At 35.4% G+C, this 23,363-nt stretch overlaps 2 protein-coding genes and 1 non-coding gene across 4 annotated transcripts; 2 read left to right on the forward strand and 1 right to left on the reverse strand.

Annotated features, from left to right (window-relative positions):
- Positions 1–7,882: 7,882 nt before the first annotated feature.
- On the reverse strand, positions 7,883–7,956 carry TRNAI-AAU (transfer RNA isoleucine (anticodon AAU)). The gene has a single exon. It is a non-coding gene; the product is annotated as a tRNA-Ile (tRNA).
- Positions 7,957–8,043: 87 nt separating this feature from the next.
- On the forward strand, positions 8,044–10,490 carry LOC133288683 (uncharacterized). Of its 2 annotated transcripts, XR_009748386.1 has the most exons (4): positions 8,044–8,115; positions 9,629–9,742; positions 9,919–10,122; positions 10,226–10,490. XR_009748386.1 is itself a non-coding variant. In XM_061486498.1 (3 exons), the coding sequence occupies exons 1-3, from the start codon at positions 8,098–8,100 to the stop codon at positions 10,048–10,050; spliced, it is 264 nt and encodes an 87-aa protein (XP_061342482.1). In that variant the 5' UTR covers positions 8,044–8,097; the 3' UTR covers positions 10,051–10,490. The 2 variants fall into 2 exon arrangements, 1 of the variants encoding a protein (XP_061342482.1); XM_061486498.1 differs by having other exon boundaries at positions 9,919–10,490.
- Positions 10,491–16,766: 6,276 nt separating this feature from the next.
- Positions 16,767–19,057, forward strand: LOC133288682 (protein POLLENLESS 3-LIKE 2). The gene is made up of 4 exons (XM_061486497.1): positions 16,767–16,934; positions 17,087–17,299; positions 17,557–17,712; positions 18,104–19,057. Exons 1-4 carry the CDS (start codon positions 16,767–16,769, stop codon positions 19,055–19,057), a joined length of 1,491 nt encoding a protein of 496 aa, XP_061342481.1.
- Positions 19,058–23,363: the final 4,306 nt, after the last annotated feature.

Raw genomic sequence — 23,363 nt, forward strand, 5'->3', positions numbered from 1 at the left:
GGAGTAATCGCCAGTGCAAAGAGGCACAGACAAGGAGCGGCTCCTGACAGGCTTCCAGCGGGGGGTTACATGCATGAATGAATCAAATCGACATCCGAAAGAGAGGGATTCCAAAGGCTATGCAGGTATAAGACTGCACAGTTTGGGATAACTTATAAGAATTGATTGGTACTACCTATGCTAACAAGATGCATCTACTTTTCAGTAGCCCGGAATGGAAAAACTTTATAGTTAAGCGTGCTTGACTTGGGGCAATTCTGGGATGGGTGACTTCCTGGGAAGTGTGCGAGTGAGGACAAAGCACACTGAAAAGTCTCGTGTTAGTGTGTGGGGACAGTCGTTAATCCTTGCAAGTTGCCAGGCGTTACAAGTGGTATCAGAGCAGGCCTCTCTTCCAGTACGGTGTGGTTCGAGGACGAACCAAGCGGAAGCTGGTGGGCATGTAACATCCCGAGCGCTGACGAGGGCGGGGAGTGATTGCCGGTGGAAAGAGGCACGGACAAGGAGCGACTCCTGACAGGCTTTCAGCGGGGGGTTACATGCATGAATGAATCGAATCGACACCCGAAAGAGAGGGATTCCAAAGGCTGTGCAGGTATAAGACTGCACAGTTTGTGATAGCTTATAAGAATTAATTGGTACTACCTATGCTAACAAGATGCATCTGCTTTTCGGTAGCCCGAATCGGAAGAACTCCACAGTTAAGCGTGCTTGACTTGGAGCAATTCTGGGATGGGTGACCTCCTGGGAAAACAAGTGTGCGAGTGAGGAAAAAGCACACTGAAAAGTCGTGTGTTAGTATGTGGGGATAGTCGTTGATTCTTGAAGCAGCTGGATGTTACAGAAATCCCACATATCTTGTATTCTTTTTAGTTGATCCACTGATTTTGGCTTATGTGGTTTATTTTTCTCTTAGCCAGTTATTATTTTTAGCATCAACCCAGATTTAATCACTTCAAGATTTAGGTCTTGGTCCAACAAAATTGTTTAAGTTATTTTGATACAACCCATCTTAACATCTTTTCTTCTAACACAAATTTCCTTTGGGCTAGGTCTATTAGGTCAAGAAATTTACCTACCTTTTCCAAGGCCAATTTTGTCCTCCTTTCTCTCTCTTCCTATGTAGCTTCGACTAGGGGCGGACCCACGTAGGTGCACGTGACCGCACTTGCAGACATGAATATTTAAAAAAAAATCTTAAAAAAAATTAGAGTTTGCAACAAATTTCTCCACACGCTACCTCTCCCATTTTTTCTCTCTAATGCTGCAAATTTGATTGACTAAGACAACACGGTGGAGCAAGGGAAACACCGCTTCTCTCTCTCTTGTACAATAACTTCATCTTGATGATAAGAATGAACTGTGAATTCAAAAAAAAAAGACATGGACATGACTCTGAATCTCTATTGTTGTGCTTAGCTTCCCTGTGCCTAGAATGTCAGAGGTATATGCTTGAATTTGCATACATGTAAACTTTCAAATACACACACACACTTAGCTGCCTGCTTGCTTTACTAAATTAGTAGATTGATAATTCATTTATCTAATTTTCATTCAACGTTGTAGAATCAGTAGTACAAGTATATATATATCTTCCCAGTTATACATTCTTAGTATAATACACTCATAGAATAGTATGTAATCGTGCCTTGAGTGAAGTGATAAGGGTTGATATTTTGGCCTTCTGCATTTTTCGACAATCCTACCGTGTAAATAGTTACTATCCCATCCGCAGAACCCTGATGCACAAGCGTGAAAATAAAGGAAAATTTTAGTTATTTTATCTTGTCGTATGGAAGATTATTCAAACTTCGAAGTAACTATTCTTTTTGATAAAACAAAGAAACTATTCTTCTTTTGATAGCAAGAAAACGGAAAATTACCTTTCTTGTTTGATAGTAATTTTTTCCAATGGGTAATTATATTAATAAATTCTCAAAATTCTCACGTGCGCTACGTGGGTCCACCCCTGGCTCCATTACGTCATAATTGTAATTGATCATCTAGGGAGAACATTAAATGTTTACATGTTAACTTTGCCTGGCCAGAACATGTTCATACAAGTGAACGTAAATTGATGTGATTAATTTGTACATTTACTATTTACAAGTTACAACAACATAAAAGCACTGAAAGAATTACAAAAAATGAGAGAAAAAATGATAAAGCCTATTTTTCTCTTAATTAAAGTGGCATTTGAAAAACTATGAACTAATAAAGCAATTCAAAATATCAAATACAAGCAAACTTACAATGGAAAAGAAACCTCATTAACAGCGTCCCCCACTTTCTTCAATCATCAATCCTTTTAGACTCTTGGCTAACCAAATGGCTGTCTCCCTTGGGGAAACCTTATCTTTTCCAAAGGGCTTCAGAACAACTACAAGTTCCTCCAATCTATCCCTTACAATGTTGATAAATTTACTAACATCTACATTTTGAACTCCCATCTCCACATATTCCTTCACTGGCTGCTCATTCCCCACACGGTAACTGTTATGGCGTATAACATGGATGACATCATCAAAAGCTAGAGGAAAATGGCCAGCAACTTGTCTCTCTAGTGCTGGATTATGTAAAACTGTTTCTTTCTCTTGCAAAACTTTCTGGCTTGAAATTTCAATAGAGATAATCAAGGGAGCACTTTTAGTCACTGATGAAATTTTTTCCCTTGCCATGAATTTGTCATCACCAATAGAGATGCACATGAGTTTTGGCTGGCTAGCTTGATCATGCCTAAACTTTGGTTAATTCTCGAAAGCTTTACTTTTGAAGTGGAAGCAAAAATTGGATCATGATGTTGAAACATTGAGAGCACAAACAATTGCGGGTTCGTAGTAATTCGATAAGTCTCAATGAAAGGTAACTTTCTATATTTATTTATTTGTTATAACTGTTTTAATAGCAACAAACGGTATAATTGATATTTATTTTTGGATTTTTAGGTTGTAACTGTTTCACTAACATAATGAGTATAATTGATTTAAGTATAAATTATGATTTGTCAGGGATACAATCTTATTTCAAACGTCTAAAACCCACAAATACAGAACCCGGATCTCAAAGTGAACAAGTTTCAAATAGTATTTCAGTTCCAATTGTCCAAGAATCCTATCAACCTCAAAGACAAAATGTTTCAATTGTGGAAAATTCTCCTTAAGATCAAAGACAAAATGTACCACCACAAGCATCTCAATTTCAAAGTTTTCAATCACCACCTCAAGCAAAAGTTAATATAGAAAATCTTGAAGGGGATCCGGGAAAAAGACCTTCAATTTATTCAATGACACCAAATCCTAGAGAGAGAGAGGATATTCAGAGAGCTTATTTGCTCAAGGGGACAATTCTTAAACCATTCCCTCAAATGGAAATGTATGGAAAAATGCGTAGATTCAATCCTAAGTGGTATGAAGAATTTGGTTCTTGGTTGGAGTATAGTGTATCACAAGATGCATGTTATTGCTTGTATTGTTATCTATTTGATATGGACGTTGGAGGTAGTGGTTCGACGCATGAATCATTTGTTAGTGTGGGGTTCAAAAATTGGCAAAAGAAGGACATAATCAAAGTTCATATTGGAGATCATATGGGTGTTCATAATAGATGTTATCAAACTGGTCAAGATTTGATGAAGCAAAAACAACATATTGATATTGCCTTTTCAAATATTTCTGAGCAACAAATAATTGATTATCGTATTCGGCTTAAAGCTTCTTTAGATTGTGCAAGATACCTACTACGAAATGGTCAGCCTTTTAGGTGACATGATGAATCTGAAAGTTCAAATCAACAAGGTTTATTTCTTGAAACTCTAAAGTTTTATACTAAGCCAAATAAAGAGATGAGTCATGTGGTCTTGCAAAATGCCCCTGATAATCACAAAATGACTTCACCAAAAATTCAGAAAGATCTTGCTTAAGCTTGTGCTGATTTGACTGTTAAAGCAATAATTATTGATCTCGAAAATGATTACTTTTCGTTGTTAGTTGATGAAGCTCGTGCTGTTGCAATTAAAGAACAAATGGAAGTTTTACTTCGGTATGTAAACAAAAAGGGGTCCATTATTGAATGTTTTATTGACATAATTCATGTTTCAGATACTACTGCACAATCACTAAAAGTTGTGATTGATGGGTTGTTTTCTAAACTCGGTTTAAGTTTGTCTAAATGTCGCGATCAAGGCTATGATGGTGCTAGTAATATACGGGGTGAATTTAAAGGGCTTAAGAGTTTGATTTTGGCAGACAACAAATCTGCATTCTATATTCATTGTTTTTCTCATCAGTTACAATTGGCACTTGTGAAGGTTGCAAAACATTATAAGAAGATTCAAGAATTTTTTGACATGCTTCAAAAGATGGCTACCGTTGTGGGGGGGGGGGGGGGTTCATGTAAGCGGAAAGAAATTCTTCTAATGAATCAATATGACCAAATAGTTGAAAGAATTGCTCGCAGTGAAATAATAACTGGAAAAGGTTTGAATCTAGAGAGCCCTTAAAGTGACCTGGAGACACTCGTTGGGGTTCCCATTTTGGTACAGTTACAAGTGTTATCTCATTATTTTCTCCAATAATTTCCTTGATGAAAATTATTGAGACGAGCCTAAGAATGATGCTGCAAGAACTGATGCAGGTTGCATTTTGTATGCCATGGAGGATTTTGAGTTTGCATTCTTGTTGCATCTTATGAAACTTATCTTGGGGATTTCTTATGAGTTGTCACAAGCACTACAAAGAAAAGATCAAGACCTTTTAAATGCAATTGGTTTAGTAAAGGTAGTCAAGTCACGCTTACAAGAGGTGAGAGATAATGGCTTTGATGAATTGCTTCAAGAAACAAACATATTTGCCAATAAATATGATATTGACATTCCAAATATGGAAGATGTTTATTGTCCTAAAGGAAGAACAAGACGGAGATTAGAATCATTCACATTCTTGCACTATTTTAAGGTAGAGTTATTTAATAGAGTGATAGATACTCAGGTTCAAGAGTTGGGTGATCGATTTGATAATGTCAATACCAAGTTTCTTGAGTGTTTGAGTTGTCTTGATCCTCGTGATTCATCTGCTACTTTTAACAAAGAAAAGTTGATTGAGTTTGCTAGATTTTATCCTTTGGAGTTTGATGAGCTTGCATATATTCATTTTCTTTCTTCAAGTCTGAGTAATTTCATTGTTGATGTAGGAGCTGATTCTGATTTTGTCAATTTGAAAAGAATTTTTGAACTTGCTTTAAAGATGGTTGAGAAGAGAAAGGATATTGTTTATCCATTGGTCTATTTGTTGATAAACTTGGCACTCCTTTTACCGGTAGCAACTGCTAGTGTTGAGCGAGTTTTTTTTGCAATGACTTTTGTTAAAGATAAGCTGTGCAATTGGATAAGTGATGATTGGTTAGCATGTATGCTAACTTATGTTGAACGTGATATATTTGATAAGATTGATGATGAAGATATAATGCAATATTTTCAAGCAATGAAGAATAGAAGAATGCTTTTGTGATCGTTCTATTGTAATAGCTTAGTTAGCTGTTGATTTTTTTTTTATGTTAAGTTGATGTTTTCTTTTCTTTTCTTGTTTAGATTCTTTTGTTTTTTAACGCATTTAAAAATTCAATTAGATGGTTTGGCCACTTTGGGACTTTTTTGCATTTTCCTCCATCTCAGTGTACCAGTTTTTCATGGAGGTTAGTCACTGTTAATTTTGCAATTCAGATGTTAAATACCTTTTTTGTGTTGAGATTAAATGTCTGTAATTCTTATGGCAGAATATTGTTTTTCAGGTAGTAACTGAAGAGATATGATGGCTTGATTCTTTGGGTTTGCACACTTCAATCGCTCAACTCAACAATCATTGTACATAGCTTTACTGGTAACATTTAATTTATACATCATTTTTTACTAGTTTATGTTTATATCTGCCTAGAATTGCTATTTTTTTTATCATTTAAATTAGGGAAATATTACTCTCATGTGACATGAGAGAACAATTTAGAGGACAGAAGAGAGAGAATAAAGGAGAAAAAAAAATAAAGAGTGGGCCCCACCCTTGATTTGTGAGCTATGATGCACTGACACCGACACGAGACACGAGGCACGACATGCTGATACGTTAATTCTAAAAAATGCCATATTTCGACAGCTTGGGACACGTTTTGATATTAAATAAAATTTTTAATATATATAATATAATTTATACTTAATACATATAACAACCCATAATAAGTATATAATCAATCAAATATTCAAATTTTATAACATAAATATAAACAAAAGTAATTTTTCATGTCAAATTTTATAATAGAAAAAAATTGATTTATAAATTATTTTTTTATATTTAGTTAATAAAATAAAATTAAGACTGGAAAAAAAAACGTGACAGATGCGTGTCCAGAGCGTTGACCGCGTGTCGGAAAAAGTTGACTGCGTGTCGGAACGTGTCAGAGAGTTGATTGCGTGTCCCAAAATATTGACCGCGTGTCAGAACGTGTCGGAGCGTGTCGATGTTCGACACGTGTCCGACACGCATATTTTTTAGAAAATAGTGTGTCCGTGCTTCTGAGTTTGTGAGTGCATGAGAGAAAAAATCTCTCATGTCAAATGAGAGTCATATTTCTCTTTATATTATGGATAAAAGATTTCTCTAGTCAATAGAGATATGTTATCTCCGGTAAGTCCAAAATGACGTCATTTTGGGTGAAAATCAAGGTGTTTTTGTAATTCTAAGATATTGTAGGATTATATTAATCTTTATCATTATAATTTTTTAATCTTATAACCCAAAACGATGTCATTTTGAGCTCACTGAAAATAACTTTATCTCCGTGACCGGAGAAAAACTTCTCCCTTATATTATACCATATATTTAGATATTGTACTTAGAGTTTATGTAAGACTTTGAAAAACACTAACAAACATAATGGTTATCTTTAATATATTATCTTGCACTTTAATTATGTAATATTAAAAAATATGTCTAATTATCACAGTTTTAAAGCATCATGGTACATAGGGGTGAAACTGGGTATATTTCATAAAATAGGCCGAGCTTAGGCCTTGAAACTGGGCCGGCTCGACCTGTAGGGGCCTACGGCTCGGCCTACGTCAGGCCAGACCTAACCTAGTATATTTCATAAAATAGGCTGAGCTTGGGCCTTGAAAAACTTGTTTAATAAAAAGGTCGTAGACCCATTTTCACAAGGTTTGGCCTACAAGCCTACATGTCGGCCTATATTGTACTATTTATTTTAAATAAAATAAAATAGAATAAGTATGGCTTGAAGAAAAAATAAAAGATATAAATTTAATCAATTGTAATTATTTATAACTTAATTATATTCGATTATATTTTAATAGAAATCTGACTTTATTTCTTAGGTAGGAGGAATCAAGAGCTCAGTATGTTACATTGTGTATATGAATATATTAAAAGAATTTCGGGAGATATTATATTTGGACAAATTTATTCATAGTTCTGCTTAGAAGTTAAAAATTAACAGACTAACAAATTAGGGCAGACCATTTATTTTTTTATAAACAGGTCAAGTCATGCTAACAGTTAAACTCGTTCCAAGCTTGAGCTAGGCCAAATTTAAATTTTTTGACGTATGCTTAAGTTTTTCGAAACAAAGCTTGGCCAGCTGAGCCCACTTCAACCCCTAATGATACACAATATTATCATTACGAAAAGGTTGCATTTTTACTAGACGATACCAGTATATTTAACTTTAAGTAATATATTTTCAAATTACGAAAAGAGGAAAATTAAATGAAAGATAAATTGTTCTTTTCACACCCAAAATAAGTTTGCATTTTTCTAATATTATACTATCAAAATTCAACAGTTATATACCCCTTAAAGGCCTAAACATAAAATAGATTTGGCCCATGCAGGTCTCGAACCTGCGACCTTCGCGTTATTAGCACGACGCTCTAACCAGCTGAGCTAATAGGCCATTAGTTGGTTTCTCAATTTTAATATATTAATAGTATGTTATAGACATGGTACAAAATAGACCATCTGGTTCTTCCAGCAAACGCATCGGGAGAAGAAAGAGGAACAGCTCCATTAACGGTGGTTGCTCATTGACAACACCATGAAAGAAGATTACGAGGTGCTTTCCCTTTTCTTTAGAAAATTGCTCTTTTTGTATGCTTTCAGAATTTCTTTATCATCAAACCCCCAATTCATATTTCTCCCATTTCCCAAGTGATTCAACTTCCATCAACCCCGTTTAAAAACTCTGTTAAATTCCACGCCTGAATCTTAAAAAAAGAAAAAAGAAAAAGAAATTGTTGGTAGCATCAAGTTTCGGTTTATTATTCTGTTAGTTGTTTATTTTTCCTGCATCATCACACAATGTTAAGCCTTGTTTACACACTATCAATTTTGCTAGGTTAAATTAGGTTATTACACGGTAATGAAAAGGTATCACTCACAAGTCCTGTTATCTTTTTACCTTGGTGAAATACCATTTACTAGAGAACCCATAAACAGCTTAGAATATCCAAAATCTGTATGAAAAAGCTTGCATCTAAAACAGCCTATTAGGGTTTTGATTGAAATGTGTGGATAAAAGGGTTACTGGTTCGATTCATTCATTCGTAGGTCATCTATAGGTAACCACTATGAGCCTTTACTGAGGTTTGTGTGTGGCATGCTCTGAGGGCCTTAGAATAGGGCAACCTCCCCTAAACTTTTATTTGAACCACCACTTCCCATTAAACCCTGATAAACGAGGATAGGAGAAAGGGCAATCCTTGTACGCGGTCTTATGCTGCGTAAAAGAACATCTTATTGAAATGGCAAGTAGCTTAAAATTTATATGCTTTGAACAGATAAAATATACTCGTGTAGGTCAAGCTTTCCTTGAATTTAGTACACCAGGGCTATACACTTTTCCAAGTTGTTGAGCTTCCTGTCAAGAGACAAGATGTGGCCATTTTGGGTGTGGTTTATCTGATTGAGACTTTCATTGCTTTCTCATTTGTATAAAGCTATGCTCTTGATAATTCTATTAACATGTGAAGTAAACCTTACACTTTTGTCTGAAATTTCCCTCTATGATTATTCAGATACTTGTTGTCTGAAACTGAGTGACTATGTGATTGAATCTCATTTTGGTTGCTGGATGTGTGCTTCTATTGTCTTAACTGATTTTCTACTGTATAAGTATGTATGAAGGCAAGAAAGCTATCTTTTTTTTTTTTTTTTTTGATACAATGGTAACACTGAGGTTTGAATCTATGACCTTGTGCAAACTACTCAAACCCCTCACCACTAGACCAATCTTAGTGGCTTCAGGAAAGCTATCTTTTTTTGGGTAAATTGGGATATTATGGTGCAAAATCCAGAAACATAAATATTAACAATATTGCTTGTAATTGAATTCATTAATGTTAAACCATTAACAATAAGGCTTTGTATGATATCACATTTCATATGATGTCCCTTAACTGAAGGAAATGGCAGAACATTTGGTTTTGAACATTAGCAAAAAACTTCAACATATAAAATTCAAAATTGCCTGGGGTTTTTGATCTGTTCGAGCTGACTAGTTACTGTCTGTGGGGTTATTTATATTCCCTCTTGAATCATTTATGTGAAAGAACAATATTCGGTTTCAGATTGAAGACAAAAAGCAAGCTGCTGCTGACGTATTGTTTCATTATTCAAAATTTGTGATGGCATGCATTGGAAATCAAGCTCGACCGTGCGATTTGAGGTTACATTTGATGAAGGTATGAGACAACATTCTGTGTTATTTTCTCTTTAGGAACTGTACCACTGGTTTTGTTGTTTTGTAATATGATGATTCTGTATGGTAGTTGAAGGGTTTTGAACCTGAAAACTAGCATGTCCATATTGTCATCAATCCATACTTTCTGACCTTTCATGGCTATTATAATCTTTTTAGGAGATTTCGGGTTTGCCAACTTCTCTAAATAGGGAATCTCCACAAACTGCAGCATCTCCTGATGGAATGGGTGAGTCATCAAGCTCAGGAACTGCAAGACTAGATAAAGCAGATAGTTTTAGAGCACTATAGTTGAGAGCGAATGATGACCATGTTTTTTGCTTGGGGCTGTGCTACATAGAAGAACTGTTCTCCAGCATAATGGTACACAATTTGACATAATTATGTTACCAATTATCATCTATGCAATAATGGCTCACAGACTGGTATGTAACATTGTTGCTATTTCATTTTAAATTTGCTGTAGGATGAGTGTGGTTCAACTTTGGTTCATATTAGAAGGTAATGCAGTGTTGATTCAATTCAAGTTCTCAACTAGTTGAACCTCTGTCTTTCTAGGATCTTGCAAGTTTGAATTCAGATTGTGTGCGCGTGGCTCACATGATGAATGAAACTTACGTCAAATTTGTCTTCTTTTGTCCATAAAAATTTGTGTAGTGATATTTTATTGCAAAGTTGATAATCACGTGTAGCTAGGCACCATTTGTTATTTTCTTTTTGGCGAGATAAACTTTTCGGAAATATTATATTATCGTTTTTGTTGAATATAACATCCTTATTTTACGCATAATGCAAATTTTTAAAAAAATAAATAATTATAGTTTGGGATATTGAAGAGTAATTTAAAAGGAGTTAATTGAAAAAATAGTGTATGGTTTTATTCTTTTAGGAAAAAGTGTGTGTTATTTTAAAGGATGTAAAGTTGTGTTATTTTAAGAGAAAGAAAGAAATAGATAAAGGAGGAGAGAGAGTTGATAAAAAAAATAAATGTGTGAGTCTCACCTCTTTGTGAGAGTGAAAGAATATAAGTTGTGTCATTTAAAAGGATAAACACTTTTCACATTCTTTTAATATATAAGTTTAAATAAGTAATAATCAAGTGTTTTTGTCTAGATTCGAACTCATCAAATAATTACCTCGAATTCTTATTATAAGAATATGTATATTCGTAAGGATTATTTGACTTTTAATTTATACTTATTATTTTATTAGGAGTACATGACGAAACCAAACCAATTTAAATTGTAAAATTAAACCAAGGAATTGATAAGTTTGATTTGATTTTCAGTTTGTATTTTTGAAATTGAACTAAACAAACTAAATTGAATTTGTATATTTGGTTATATAGTTTTTATAATCTGCGTACTTATGAATGAATAACTTTCATCTTATTGTAATTATATATTCAAAAATTCATTTCAAACACTTTTCAGTATTATTCATTTTTTTATGTTAACAAAAATAAAAACGTGCATTGACAAGTGTTGATAGTTGATACGTTACTTTTATGATAAACTAGTCTATGACCACTTCGCAAAGGATGGTGGTAACTGGTGCGTAAAAAGTATAAAATAGAATTAAATAAACAGTAAAATTATATGTACACTATGTATTTTTCAAAAGAAAGACGAATTATATTCATTTAACATGCAGACATTTACTAATGTCGGTGCTACGATAGCACGTTCTTGGAAGAAAGACGAATTATCTATATTTTTCAAAAGATTTGAATATGCAAATTCTACTAAATCTGAGAGTGGATCATTGGAATCATTGATCAAGATTTCATTTGAGATTTTTATGACAGAGAATCCATCAACATTGTCACCAACGTTGTCGTCACCAACATCAAGAAGCCATTCAGAGAACATTTTATCTCCATGACATTATTATTAAAACCTTGTGAATGGAGTCACATATTTTTTGTCAAGGTCAACATCTGACAATATTGCCATAGATTTGAAGAATTGATTGTTGCATGTACAATTTCTTGCCTTCCACCAAAAGGAATAACAGGCAAGATTTGTCTGAAATCAGCTCCAAGAACAACAACATTCCCACCGAATGGTTGTTCAGAACTTTTTGGATTTGAAAAATGAAGGATGTCTCTCAATGTTCGATCCAAAGCTTCGAAGCAAAATCTATAAACCATTGGTGTTTCATCCTAAATGATTAATTTAGCTCTTGATAGCAACTCAGCTTGAGCCGAATTCTGCTTTATGTTGCAAGGGGAATGTTCATTGATATCAGTTGGTATGCAGAACCGGGAATGAGCAGTTCTCCCCCCGGTAACAATAATGAAGCAATTCCACTTGAGGCAACACTAAAAACAATCTCTCCTATCGATCTGAAAGTAGCAGACAATGTTTTTTATATGAAAGTCTTTCTTATGCCTCCAAAACCATACCGAAAAAAAAAATCCACCTCTATTTACAGATGTTGCTTCCATGATTCTGTGGTACACATTTTGTTGTTCTTCTGTTAGGCATGCAAGTAAACATTCATGCTCTTTTGCCAACAAACTTCTACTATTAGACAACTCATCAATTATCAACTTATTAGTTACATCAAGAATAAATTCACCAGTAGGACAAGGCATTGTGGGATAAATAGATACACTTTTTCCGTTACTCTGTAAGCAAGTTTCAATTTTCGCAAGAGTAACGTTTTTAATCTCTTCATCAGTCATTACCAAATCTGCAGAGAATCATGCATGCAAATATATAAAAAAATTAAGATAAAGATATTCAATTACGTATTCTTGATTTATTCAAAGAACAAAGGATGATAAATTTGGACATACCTTAGCAGTTCATGTTATTTCGTTGGCGATATCCAACGATATAAGATATCGTCATATAGAAATTTTCAACAACTTTTCCATACAAATTCAGGTCACATTATATTTGAGTGAAAGTAAAAGCTCATTTCTTACACAGGCATGAAGGAACTGGTGGGCACTTGGTCAATATTCCCTACTTGACAAACTATTGCTTGGTCCCCATTGTGCGAAAGTTGCACAGTATTGAAATGGGTCATGCATGAAGAGCCTATGTCCTGTGTTCCTTTATTGCAAATTTACGTAAGAAACAAATCATTCATATTTAGTTTATATGTGGTTAAGTATACGTAGTGCATTGTAATTCGATATGTACATGAGGGATGCTTTATTTAACGATTGATCCGAGGTTTAGGTGAGTTGAGCACCAGACAACAAATTGACATCGAATCCATCTGCAAATAGTAATGTGAATTTATCAAGACAACATGGAACTACTACTATAATAATAATGGGAAACGGATAGAGCCTGACCAATGGAACAGTCTAATGAATTCAATACTGGAAATAGAGTTGATGTGTCAACGGATGGATTTAGACATTTTTTTTCTTTTGTTTTCCTTTCATTGCAGTTAGGGGTGATATACGAACCAAGGGACTTTCAGGGGCCTTTGGTAGAGATGGCAAAACGGGCTCAGCTCGGTGGGCCAACCCGCCCCACCCACTAAATGGGGCGGGGCGGGCTCATTTTTTGGCGGGTTGATGGAGGGCATAGGCGGGTCAGTGTAAAATAAGTTCGGGCTGGCGGGCCAACCCGCCAAACGAGGCGGGGCGGGCCGCCCACTTTGCCATCCCTAGCCTTTGGCTCGGCTCGTGAAGGCCTGAGCTTACATGTCTAAAATTGGTTGTTGGAACCAGGCTTGAACTTGTATAAAAGCTCGTTTAATAAAAAGGCCTCAGGCTCCAATTCAAAAACTCAGCCGTAGAGCCTCGCAGGCTGGCCTAGTATATTAACTTTTATTTATATTTTATATTTTTTATACTACTTGTAAGAGCCCTCTCTCTCTCTCCTCAATCCATTTCATCCATTTTATTGGTTAAATAGACTTTTTCAATTATTTTGTTCTATATTATGCTGTTTGGATATATATTGAATTTATAAATATTTATAAAATTACTAGTGCTGTTGATTGTATATTCTGTTTAGATACATTTTTGTTGCCTTATTATTTTTTTAAACAGGCTAAACCAGACTTTTATTTTTTGTAAATAAACCAGGCCACATGCCAATAATTATATTCATAACAAGTAACAGGCTTGGTCAGGCTGACACATTTAAACACAGACTTAGCTTTTTAAGACCAAAGCTCGACTCGGATCGGCCCGTTAACACCCCTAGTGGCAGTGAACTTCTTAACCGATTGAGCCATGAAGTCTAAAGATTATCCAGCAGGAAGTGACCACAAAGAGACCCTATTTCCTCAATTGCAATGAAAAAATAATCACATTAGCCTGAATGGTATATACTATTATTTTTTTAAGCCCAACTTGGGATGGAAAACTTCTACTATTGCTGACTCATTTAGTTTCTGTTTCTCATTTAGTTTCTGTTTCTCAATTAATTTTCGTTTGAAATATAGTTTCTGTTTTAATTGAGTTTACGTTTTTCATTTAGTTCTCATTAAGGGTATATAGTATTAAATTTTTAAGCCCAACTTGGGACGAAAAACTTCTGCTATTGCTGACTCAATTAGTTTTTGTTTCTTAATTAATTTTCATTTGAAATATAGTTTCCGTTTTCATTTAGTTTATGATTTTCATTTTTTTTCTTTGATAACATATGATTTTCATTTAGTTCCCATTAAGGGTATATATATAGTTTATTAATTTATAATTATTATTGTTATTAACTGGTTAAGTGTGAAAAGAAATTTGTTTAGACACATGACATTTTTATTCTCTAGTGACTTCTCTCTTCTAGTTATATATAGAATATTGACGGGGATCCTCTTTTTGGTATGTAACTTTTTTTTTATCAAAAGTCCTTTCATTTTTTTCTGGCTTTTCAACAAGTATTTTTGTTTTTTTTTTTTAATATCTATTTTATAATGTTACATTAATTATTTGTTTTAACTTTATTCTTAAATAATAATAAGTAAGACACAAGATTAATAGAATGATATTTTGAGTATTTTAATAAAAAATAATTTAATCAAATAAATTTAGCTTGCATACCATCGAAACTATTTATTGATCTTTTTAATTCTTATAAATAAACAAATAAAAGAATGAGAGTATTTTTTTTTACTATATTATTTTGGGGTTTGGTGTTTGTCATTTTAAATGACATAAGTTATGTCATTTTAAGAGGGAGATAGACACAGAAAAACAGAAATCATGGGAGAGAGTAAGTGAGTGATTTTTTTTAATTTAAAATTCAAATTTTCTGTGTCTGTATCTCTCTTAAAATGACATAACTTTCTGTCATTTAAAATGACAAACACTTTTCCCATTATTTTGATAAAATCTTTTAGTTCTACATTAATCAGATAATAGTTTTGAATTTTGCATTAAATTACTCAAAGTGCCCTTCTTCAGTTATTATTTCACGTTCATATTGACCACCGAGAATATGTAATTTTGCATTAAATTACTCAAAGTGCCCTTCTCCAACCACTAATCTTTTGGAGAATATGATTTTATGTCACTTCTTAGTGTCATTTCTAAATCAGTTTGCGTTCGGAGAAGGAAAAAATTACAATGGAGAGAACTGTAATTATAACGTTTAAGTGGGATTGATAAATTGTTGAAAACAAAATGATGAGAAAATTACTTTTTTTAAAAAAAAATTAAATAATTGATACATTATGTTAAACCATTCTTTAATTTTAAATAAATAACAATGTTGTTTATTTAAAATCATTATGATTTTTTTTTTATACATTCTTCTTATTTTTGAAATGTAAGTGGAAACACTCGTAGATGGAAATAATGTTTGATGTTTGAAGAATGTTCAGGAAAATCTCACAAGTAAAAGTTTAAAATTAAGAAGATCCTATCAATAAATTAAACAAGATATTATAACAGTGAGTATGATGTATTATTTTAGGCAAAATTAGTTCTTAGGGATAGAATCATTTGACATTGCTATCAAATTTTGAAATTTGACACCAAATTCTAACCGTTGATTTTCGTCAATCAACAATTATCATTTATTGAGAATCAAACTTATTAATTAATTATTAATTCTCAATAAATGATAATCGTTGATTGGTGAAAATCAACGATTAGGATTTAATGTCAAATTTTGAAATTTGATACCAATCTCCTATCACTCATAATTTGAGAAGTGTGCCTATTTTTGTTTAAAAAAATTAGTGGGGCCTGATTTGCTTCTCTCGGCCGGAAATGATGATGATCTCACATTGGTAAAGAAATCCAAAGCCTATTATTTTAATTCAAAATCTCAAGTTAATAAATTTGTAATTTATTTACAAAATAATAAAAATAAAAATAAATTTGTAATTAATTTTATGGAAAAAAATATTTATCCTTTTAAATGATATTATTTTAGTTAATTTTTTTTTATTTAATATTTAAATAAAAAAATCTCACTTTTTCCCACCATAATTTTTGTTTTTCTCATTATAAAATATAATAATTTTGACTAACATGACACAATTTTATGTCTTTTAAAATGATAAATACTAATCCGTAAATTTATTTATACAATTTTTACTTCATTTTATTTTATCAAAATAAATTTTATTATTTGTATTTGATTTTTTAATAAATATTTTTTATCCTTATGAATTAATCTTAATAAATAATTTTGCATATTTTTAATTTAAAAAATAAATTTTTTGAAATTACTTTATTCAATAAAATAAAAAATTTCCATTTTAAAATGTGTATAATTTCACCCCTCATAAAATCTCTGATTCATTTTCTATTATTATCATTAAAAAGAAAAATCATAATTAATAATACCAGATCCAATTCTGATTCCCAACGGCTATTTCTCAACGGCTACCTAGTTTTGGAAAATTTAAAACCCAGAACACTGTCTTTCTTCTCTGAAATCACACCTTTCTTTCTTCTTCTCTGTCACTGCCCCCATTCCTCTTCTTCTTCTTCTTCTTCTTCTGCTTCCCTACCACTGTCCATTTTATTCTCCTGCAAAAAAAGCTGATCAACCCCACCATAGAAAAGATTTAATCTTTTCACTATGATGCAAGACATGTGGAATGCTCCTCCAGGTTTCAGACCCTCCAAGTCTGCACCATCTTCTCCGGCAAAGCCTCTTGGGGTTTCTAGAACTCGCTCTGAATCTTTCCACGTTGCCCACAAGGTCCCAGTTGGTGATTCTCCTTATGTCAGAGCCAAAAACGTTCAGGTAAATTAAAATTGGCTTCTGGGGTGTTCTTCGGTGTTCTTTCTTTTCTTTCTTTCTTAAAGTCTCTTTTTTTTTTTCTCTTTGGATATTATCATATTTCAAGTTTCAACTAACGGGCATGTCTTGTTCTTTTGTTTCTTTTCTATGTTCAGTTAGTGGATAAGGACCCAGAGAGAGCAATTCCACTGTTTTGGGCAGCCATAAATGCAGGAGATAGAGTGGATAGTGCTTTGAAAGATATGGCTATTGTGATGAAACAGCAGAATCGAGCTGATGAAGCAATTGAAGCCATTATATCACTTCGAAGTAGATGTTCAGATCAAGCCCAAGAATCTCTTGATAATATCCTCTTAGATCTTTACAAGGTATTTCATTTCTTACCAAATTTATATTGGTTTTGATGTTTTTCATGTTGTAGGAGATAATTTTATCTTGTGCACACAATTTTTATTTTATTTATTTTTAGGGTTTAGGGTTTAGGATTTAATTTTTATATAGGAGATAATTTCACTTGCTATTACATAAGAGACCTTAAACTCAATTATATTTTGTTTATAAACTAGTTCTTACATCACTACCAACACTAACAAAGTAACAAATTTTTTTTTTTCTTTTTGGACAGAGGTGTGGGAGACTTGATGACCAAATTGCTCTTTTGAGGCACAAGCTGTATTTGATTCAAAAAGGGTTGGCTTTCAATGGAAAGCGCACAAAGACTGCAAGATCTCAAGGGAAGAAGTTTCAAGTCTCTGTGGAGCAAGAAGCCACTAGATTACTGGTAAGAAGAGATAAGATAATCTAGGTGAATTTTTTTTTTTTTTTTTTGGTACATTGCCAGGAGGTATCCCCATTCAACCTTCTCCGGGCACCATGCCCTCGGGGTACGGCCCGTTTGGGCTAGCCCCTCATTGTAACCGTGGGTGCACTAAGCTTCGCAACCGGAGAAAGGACGAGACTAATCCCCCAACCGAAGATTTTTTGGCTTATCCTCTGGCCCCCAAAGATTTTTCAAGAAACTACTTGAGGCAGGATTTGATCCCTGCACCAAGCAATCCCTTGGGAGCTCAGCTGCCAACTGAGCTACCCTTGGGGGTTCTAGGTGAATTTTTTTACTCTTTGATTTTGTGGCCTTAAACAAAAAAACTGAATTCAACTTGTTGAATGTGTAGGGAAACTTGGGATGGGCACTGATGCAGCAGAACAACTACATTGAAGCAGAAGAAGCCTACAGAAGTGCACTTTCAATAGCTCCAGATAACAACAAGATGTGCAATTTGGGGATATGTTTGATGAAGCAAGGTAGAATTGGTGAAGCAAAAGAAACTCTGTATAGGGTAAAGCCAGCAGTTACAGATGGCCCAAGAGGCTCAGATTCTCATCTGAAAGCCTATGAAAGGGCACAACAAATGCTCAAAGACCTTCAGTCTGAGATGATGAATAAGGGAGGAGGGGATAGGATTGAACAAAGAAGGCTCTTCGAAGCTTTTCTTGGTTCTTCATCAATCTGGCAACCTCAACCTTGTAAAGACCACACAACCTTGCCAGCAACTAATTCAGTCAAAACCAAAGATTTCAATGATTTTGCTGATGAGAACATCAATTCCAACATAATAACAATTCACACCACAGAAGCACAGCTTAAAAGTGGTAGTAATAGTAGCAAACAGGTTGTTGCAATGTTGGCGAACTCACTCAATGTTGCAGCCCCACCATTTTATGCATCAAAATCTTTCAAGGAGCCTATCTCAAGAGGAGAGTCAATTGAGAATCAGTTCTGTGAGACCCTTAAGAGAACAAGGTCTGGAAATGATGCAGGCTTCATGAGAGTGAATGATGTGGGGGAGATCAACAAGTTGCATATGGAGTTAAGGGTACCAGAGAACAAAACAAGAAGGCTCTCAATAGAGGAAAATGAGAAGAATTTTGAAGACTTGTTACCTGACAACAAGGATTTTGAAGATGCTATTCTTGCTGCAGTTTTGGGACCTTTAAATGAGTCTGATAAATCCAATGATGACACAAGCAGCAGCAGCAGCACCTCCTCCGGGGTTTTCAAAAGGATAACTGATAAGAGACTTAAAGTTTTTCAAGATATTACATTATCTTTGAGTCCAAGGGCCTGAACCAATTTAATTTATTCATCAATAAATTCTCAATAAAATAGTTAATAGGGTTGGAGATGAACTTGGTCTCCATATTTTTTAACTTCATTTTCCTCAGAGGAAGAAGTATGCTACATAGCAGTTTTAGGGATAGGAGTAGCCGCATGGTAAACTTTTGTGGCATTTGTTCCCTTCAATTGTCTTTATTTATTATCTACTTATTTGTTTATGCATTGTAAACGAGTCACATTATTGACTTTTGAATAAGTTAATATGAAATCGAATCAAATGACAAAAAGGTTACTTGCCTCATTCTGTGCCTCACCCGGAGAAGTATTTGAAATTTAGGCAGGTTCACAAGTTAGAATCACCAATTCACTTGATCTTTTGTTCACTTCAAATAAGTGAGTAACCCAGGATTAAATTGCAGAATTTCAATTTTAAGAACCCAGGATTAAGTGAGTAGTAACCCAGGATTAAATTGCAGAATTAACATTTTAATAAAATTAAAACAAAAAATGTCATCTTCTCAATGGGATACTGATATTGCTGATCGATGATTGCAATATTAATTACTACGAATTGCCTAGTTGATAAAACATTGCTCAGGGGAGTTATATAGTCTAAACACTGCTCATTTTATTTTTATTTTTTCGGTTTTATAGTATTTTCAAATTTTGTTCTTATTTAAAATTTAATAGATTTTTGATTTTTTATTAATTATTTTGTTGGTTATTCTTACACTATAAAATAATTCTCTTTCTAAACTACTTTTGTTCAATCTATTTTCACGAGTATTTAAATCTACATTCTTCTTTGCTACAAATGGAAATAAGAATAAGAATAAAAATAAATGGGTTCTCACACATGGGACGTTAATCATAAAAAAAAAAGTGATAGAATAATGACTGCAGATAAAATGTGTTTTTTTTTTCCCCAACTTTAATAGGTAGGTGATTACTTGAGTCTTCGGTACCACATAATACCGTGAAATTTTCCTATTTTCACGGTCAACCTTTTAAAAAATCTAAAATATAATTTATAAATACATCCTATTTTATGACAGGATTACAGAACACGTATATGCATCAGCATTTGATGTACGTATATAACGGCCCATTATGTAGTAACAAGGGGCAATTCAAGATATCGATCGATACTAATAAAGGATAGATATCCATCAAGGATACTAATCCTAATACGACAGCATAGCTAGCAGGTCTGGGCACTCACCAGAGGCACTAAAAGCCCATCTACGCTACTCACAGGTAACCTCTATAAATACAAAGGTAAACCCTAAAGGTACGTTACGCTCCCTCTCTTACTGTTATGCTGTCACTGTGCGCACACACACACCCCATTGGCTAACGCCGTTATAGTATTCTGTTACGCTCTCTCTCTTACTGTTATGCTGTCACTGTGCGCACACACACACCCCATTGGCTAACGCCGTTATAGTATTCTGTGCACAGTGATCTTCTTGACTCAAGGGTATCTCATCCATAGAGATACCTTGGAGAGGGCACTAGATCCAAGATCAAAATACCAACTTATTGAGCTGGACATCTCTGTCTCAATGACAGAACATTGGCGCCGTCTATGGGGAATTCTTCTTTGAATTTTAAGTTTCCACCAATCTGATAAGGGATGGCAATCCAGACGAGGAGTAGTAGCCAGCAGCTACCCCAAAACCAGAATCAACTGTTGGATCCAGTCCTGGAGGAGGTCAATCAGCCTCAGAACCAGATCGGAAACAATGTGGATTATGACTATGTCCAGGTCGAGGACGACATCTCAGACACTGCTCTACTCCAGCGCGTCGAGATAGGGGGGTTGAGGCGAACATGGCTCTAATAAGAAACAATCCTTCCCAGCATCCAGGAGATCTTGCTGCGCGTATTGCTCAATCGGCCGATCTGGATACTCGGTTGGCCAATAATGCATTCGCTGCGATCATGGAACGAATCGCAGAATTGGAAACTCGTAGTAACCTGCAACGACAGCGGGATTTTCGGGCAATACGGGAGGAAAATAACAGAAGAATGCGAGACCTGGAGCAGCGCTTAACACAGCTGACTGGACCAGTACCTGCCAATGGCCGAGAAGGAGCTTGGAGCCTGGTTCTACCAAACCAGGTTCCCTATGCAGAAGATCATGAAAGGCCCAACCCCGTGAATGCAGCCCGAACCAGGGAAACCAGGCTGCTAATGGCCAAAATGCTCAAAACCATCAGGCACAAGCTAATGGCTAGGAGGACCGAGTTAGGACTCATCTTGACCAGAATGATCAAAACACCCGAGGACGATTGGAACCCGGCAGATATAGAAGGAAGTACAACAGGGGGCAGTATAACAACAACCCTTTTACTGGTGAAATTCTGAACACTGCCTTCCCGGAGGACTTTGACTCAGCACGCTTGCCAAAGTACGATGGGAGCCAAGACCCACAGGTCCATATAGATGCTTTCGACACAAACATGTATATCTGAGGAATTGATAAACCCCTCATATCTTGGATATTTTCCATAACCCTAACTGGGGCAGTGCAGGCGTGGTTTTCAACCCTTTCCGCTAATTCCATCGGATAGTTCGAGGAATTCAGACAGAAGTTCCTCTTGAATTTTGCAACTAGCAAAAAACATCTAAAGTCCGAGTTCGCTCTTGGAAAGATACGACAGCAACCCGGAGAAACCCTCCACAAAATCCCTTAACTGGTTCAAGGACGCTGCATTGCAGGTCCCAGGGTTGCAAGAGAATGTCCACGTACACATCATTGTGGCAGGCTTGGATGGTGCATCCAGGCTAGCCAAGTCAGTCTATAAGGACCCAATGAGGACGCTGGAGGAATTCAGAACTCGTTCGAAGAAATATCTCGAACTAGAGCAAATGGAGATTGCAAATGCGCAATCTGATGAGGGCAAAAGGGTAAGCCCGAGAAGGAGGAGCCCAGCCCCAAAAGGGAAAGAACGAATCGACAATAAGAAAAAAGATCCTCGCCCAAGAATCCCGGACATGAGGGATCGGGTTGGAAGGTACGACAATTATACACCTTTGAATGCGTCGCGTTCTCAAATCTGGAGAGAAGTAGCAATGACGGAGATGAAGAAGGTGGAAAGACCCCGACCTATATTTGACAGAGGAGGTTTGGATAAGTCCAAATACTGTGCCTTCCATGATGGGCCGGGGCATACAACTGGTCAATGCTGGGATCTCCGAGATGTTGTGGAGAAGTTTGTAAAAGATGGACGATTGCGTCAATACGTAATCAAAACCCAAGGGTCCAAAAGCAACAAAAGGAAGTCGGGAAATAGAAAGAGAAGTAAAAGCTCGGCTCCTGAAAAGAAGAACAAGGATGAAAGGGATCGCAAAGATTATCCCAACTTCTACGAGTTCCCGGAAGCGGAATTCGATTGCAACGTAATCATGGGAGCCCTTGGAGGAGGAGGAGATACTATAAGTGCAAGAAGGAAGTACTTGAAAGAGGTCCTTTCAATTCGGGATCGTCCTAGATTTAAGGAAGATTCAAGCAAACCAGATCCTCCTTTGCTGTATTTTACGAAAGAGGACATGCATGGCGTGTTGCCGAGGCATGTTGACAGACTAGTCATCGCTGGAACCTTGGTAAACTACCGAGTTAAAAAGATTTTTGTTGATGCAGGGAGTAGTGCCGACATCATACTTTGGGACGCTTTCAAAAAGATGAACCTAGATGAGGAGGACCTCAAACCTTGCAAAACTACATTGATAGCCTTTAATGGAGAGCATACACCTCCTAAAGGCTATGTAGATCTCAGGTTGACCCTGGGAACCAAAGAAGCGTTCAAATCGGAACGGGTAAGGTTCATAGTGGCCGACTTCCCCTCAGAATATAATATAATTCTTGGAAGGCCAACTACACACCAGTGGGACATGCTGGTTTCCACGAAACACCAAAAGATAAAGATGCTAAGCAGTAAGGGTGAAATAATTACTGTTTGTGGGGATCAAAAGGAGTCTAGAGGATTCTATTTCGACACAGTTAAAGATAACGAGGATGGACATATAGGTCCACCCCGAGTTCACACAGGGGATAAACAAGGAAGGAACGCAATCCAACATTACTCTAGGAAGCCTGTCAATGTGGTTGAACTCGACATGAGAGAAGAAGTAATACCGAGACCCGAACCCGACGGAGAGCTAGAAAACCTGACACTCGGGAAAGACCCTGGCCAATTTACCCGAGTTGGTAAGACCATAGATCCCCAGCTTAAACAGGTATTGGCCGACTTTCTCAAAGGCAACACAGATGTATTTGCTTGGAAGTCGTCTGAGATCCCGGGCATCGACCC

Source organism: Gastrolobium bilobum, unplaced genomic scaffold, assembly GCF_033153095.1.
Source record: "Gastrolobium bilobum isolate Gb01-03AN ecotype WA unplaced genomic scaffold, APGP_CSIRO_Gbil_v1 utg90221, whole genome shotgun sequence".
NCBI classification, from domain to species: domain Eukaryota; kingdom Viridiplantae; phylum Streptophyta; class Magnoliopsida; order Fabales; family Fabaceae; genus Gastrolobium; species Gastrolobium bilobum.

Excerpts from the sequence above, each read along its gene's own strand:
- LOC133288683 (XM_061486498.1), top strand. Across the intron at positions 9,743-9,918 it reads TGAGGTTACATTTGATGAAG|GAGATTTCGGGTTTGCCAAC; the intron begins GTATGAGACAAC and ends TAATCTTTTTAG.
- LOC133288682 (XM_061486497.1), top strand. The coding sequence starts at position 16,767 with ATGATGCAAGACATGTGGAATGCTCCTCCAGGTTTCAGACCCTCCAAG. Across the intron at positions 17,300-17,556 it reads TCCTCTTAGATCTTTACAAG|AGGTGTGGGAGACTTGATGA; the intron begins GTATTTCATTTC and ends CTTTTTGGACAG. Across the intron at positions 17,713-18,103 it reads AAGAAGCCACTAGATTACTG|GGAAACTTGGGATGGGCACT; the intron begins GTAAGAAGAGAT and ends TTGAATGTGTAG.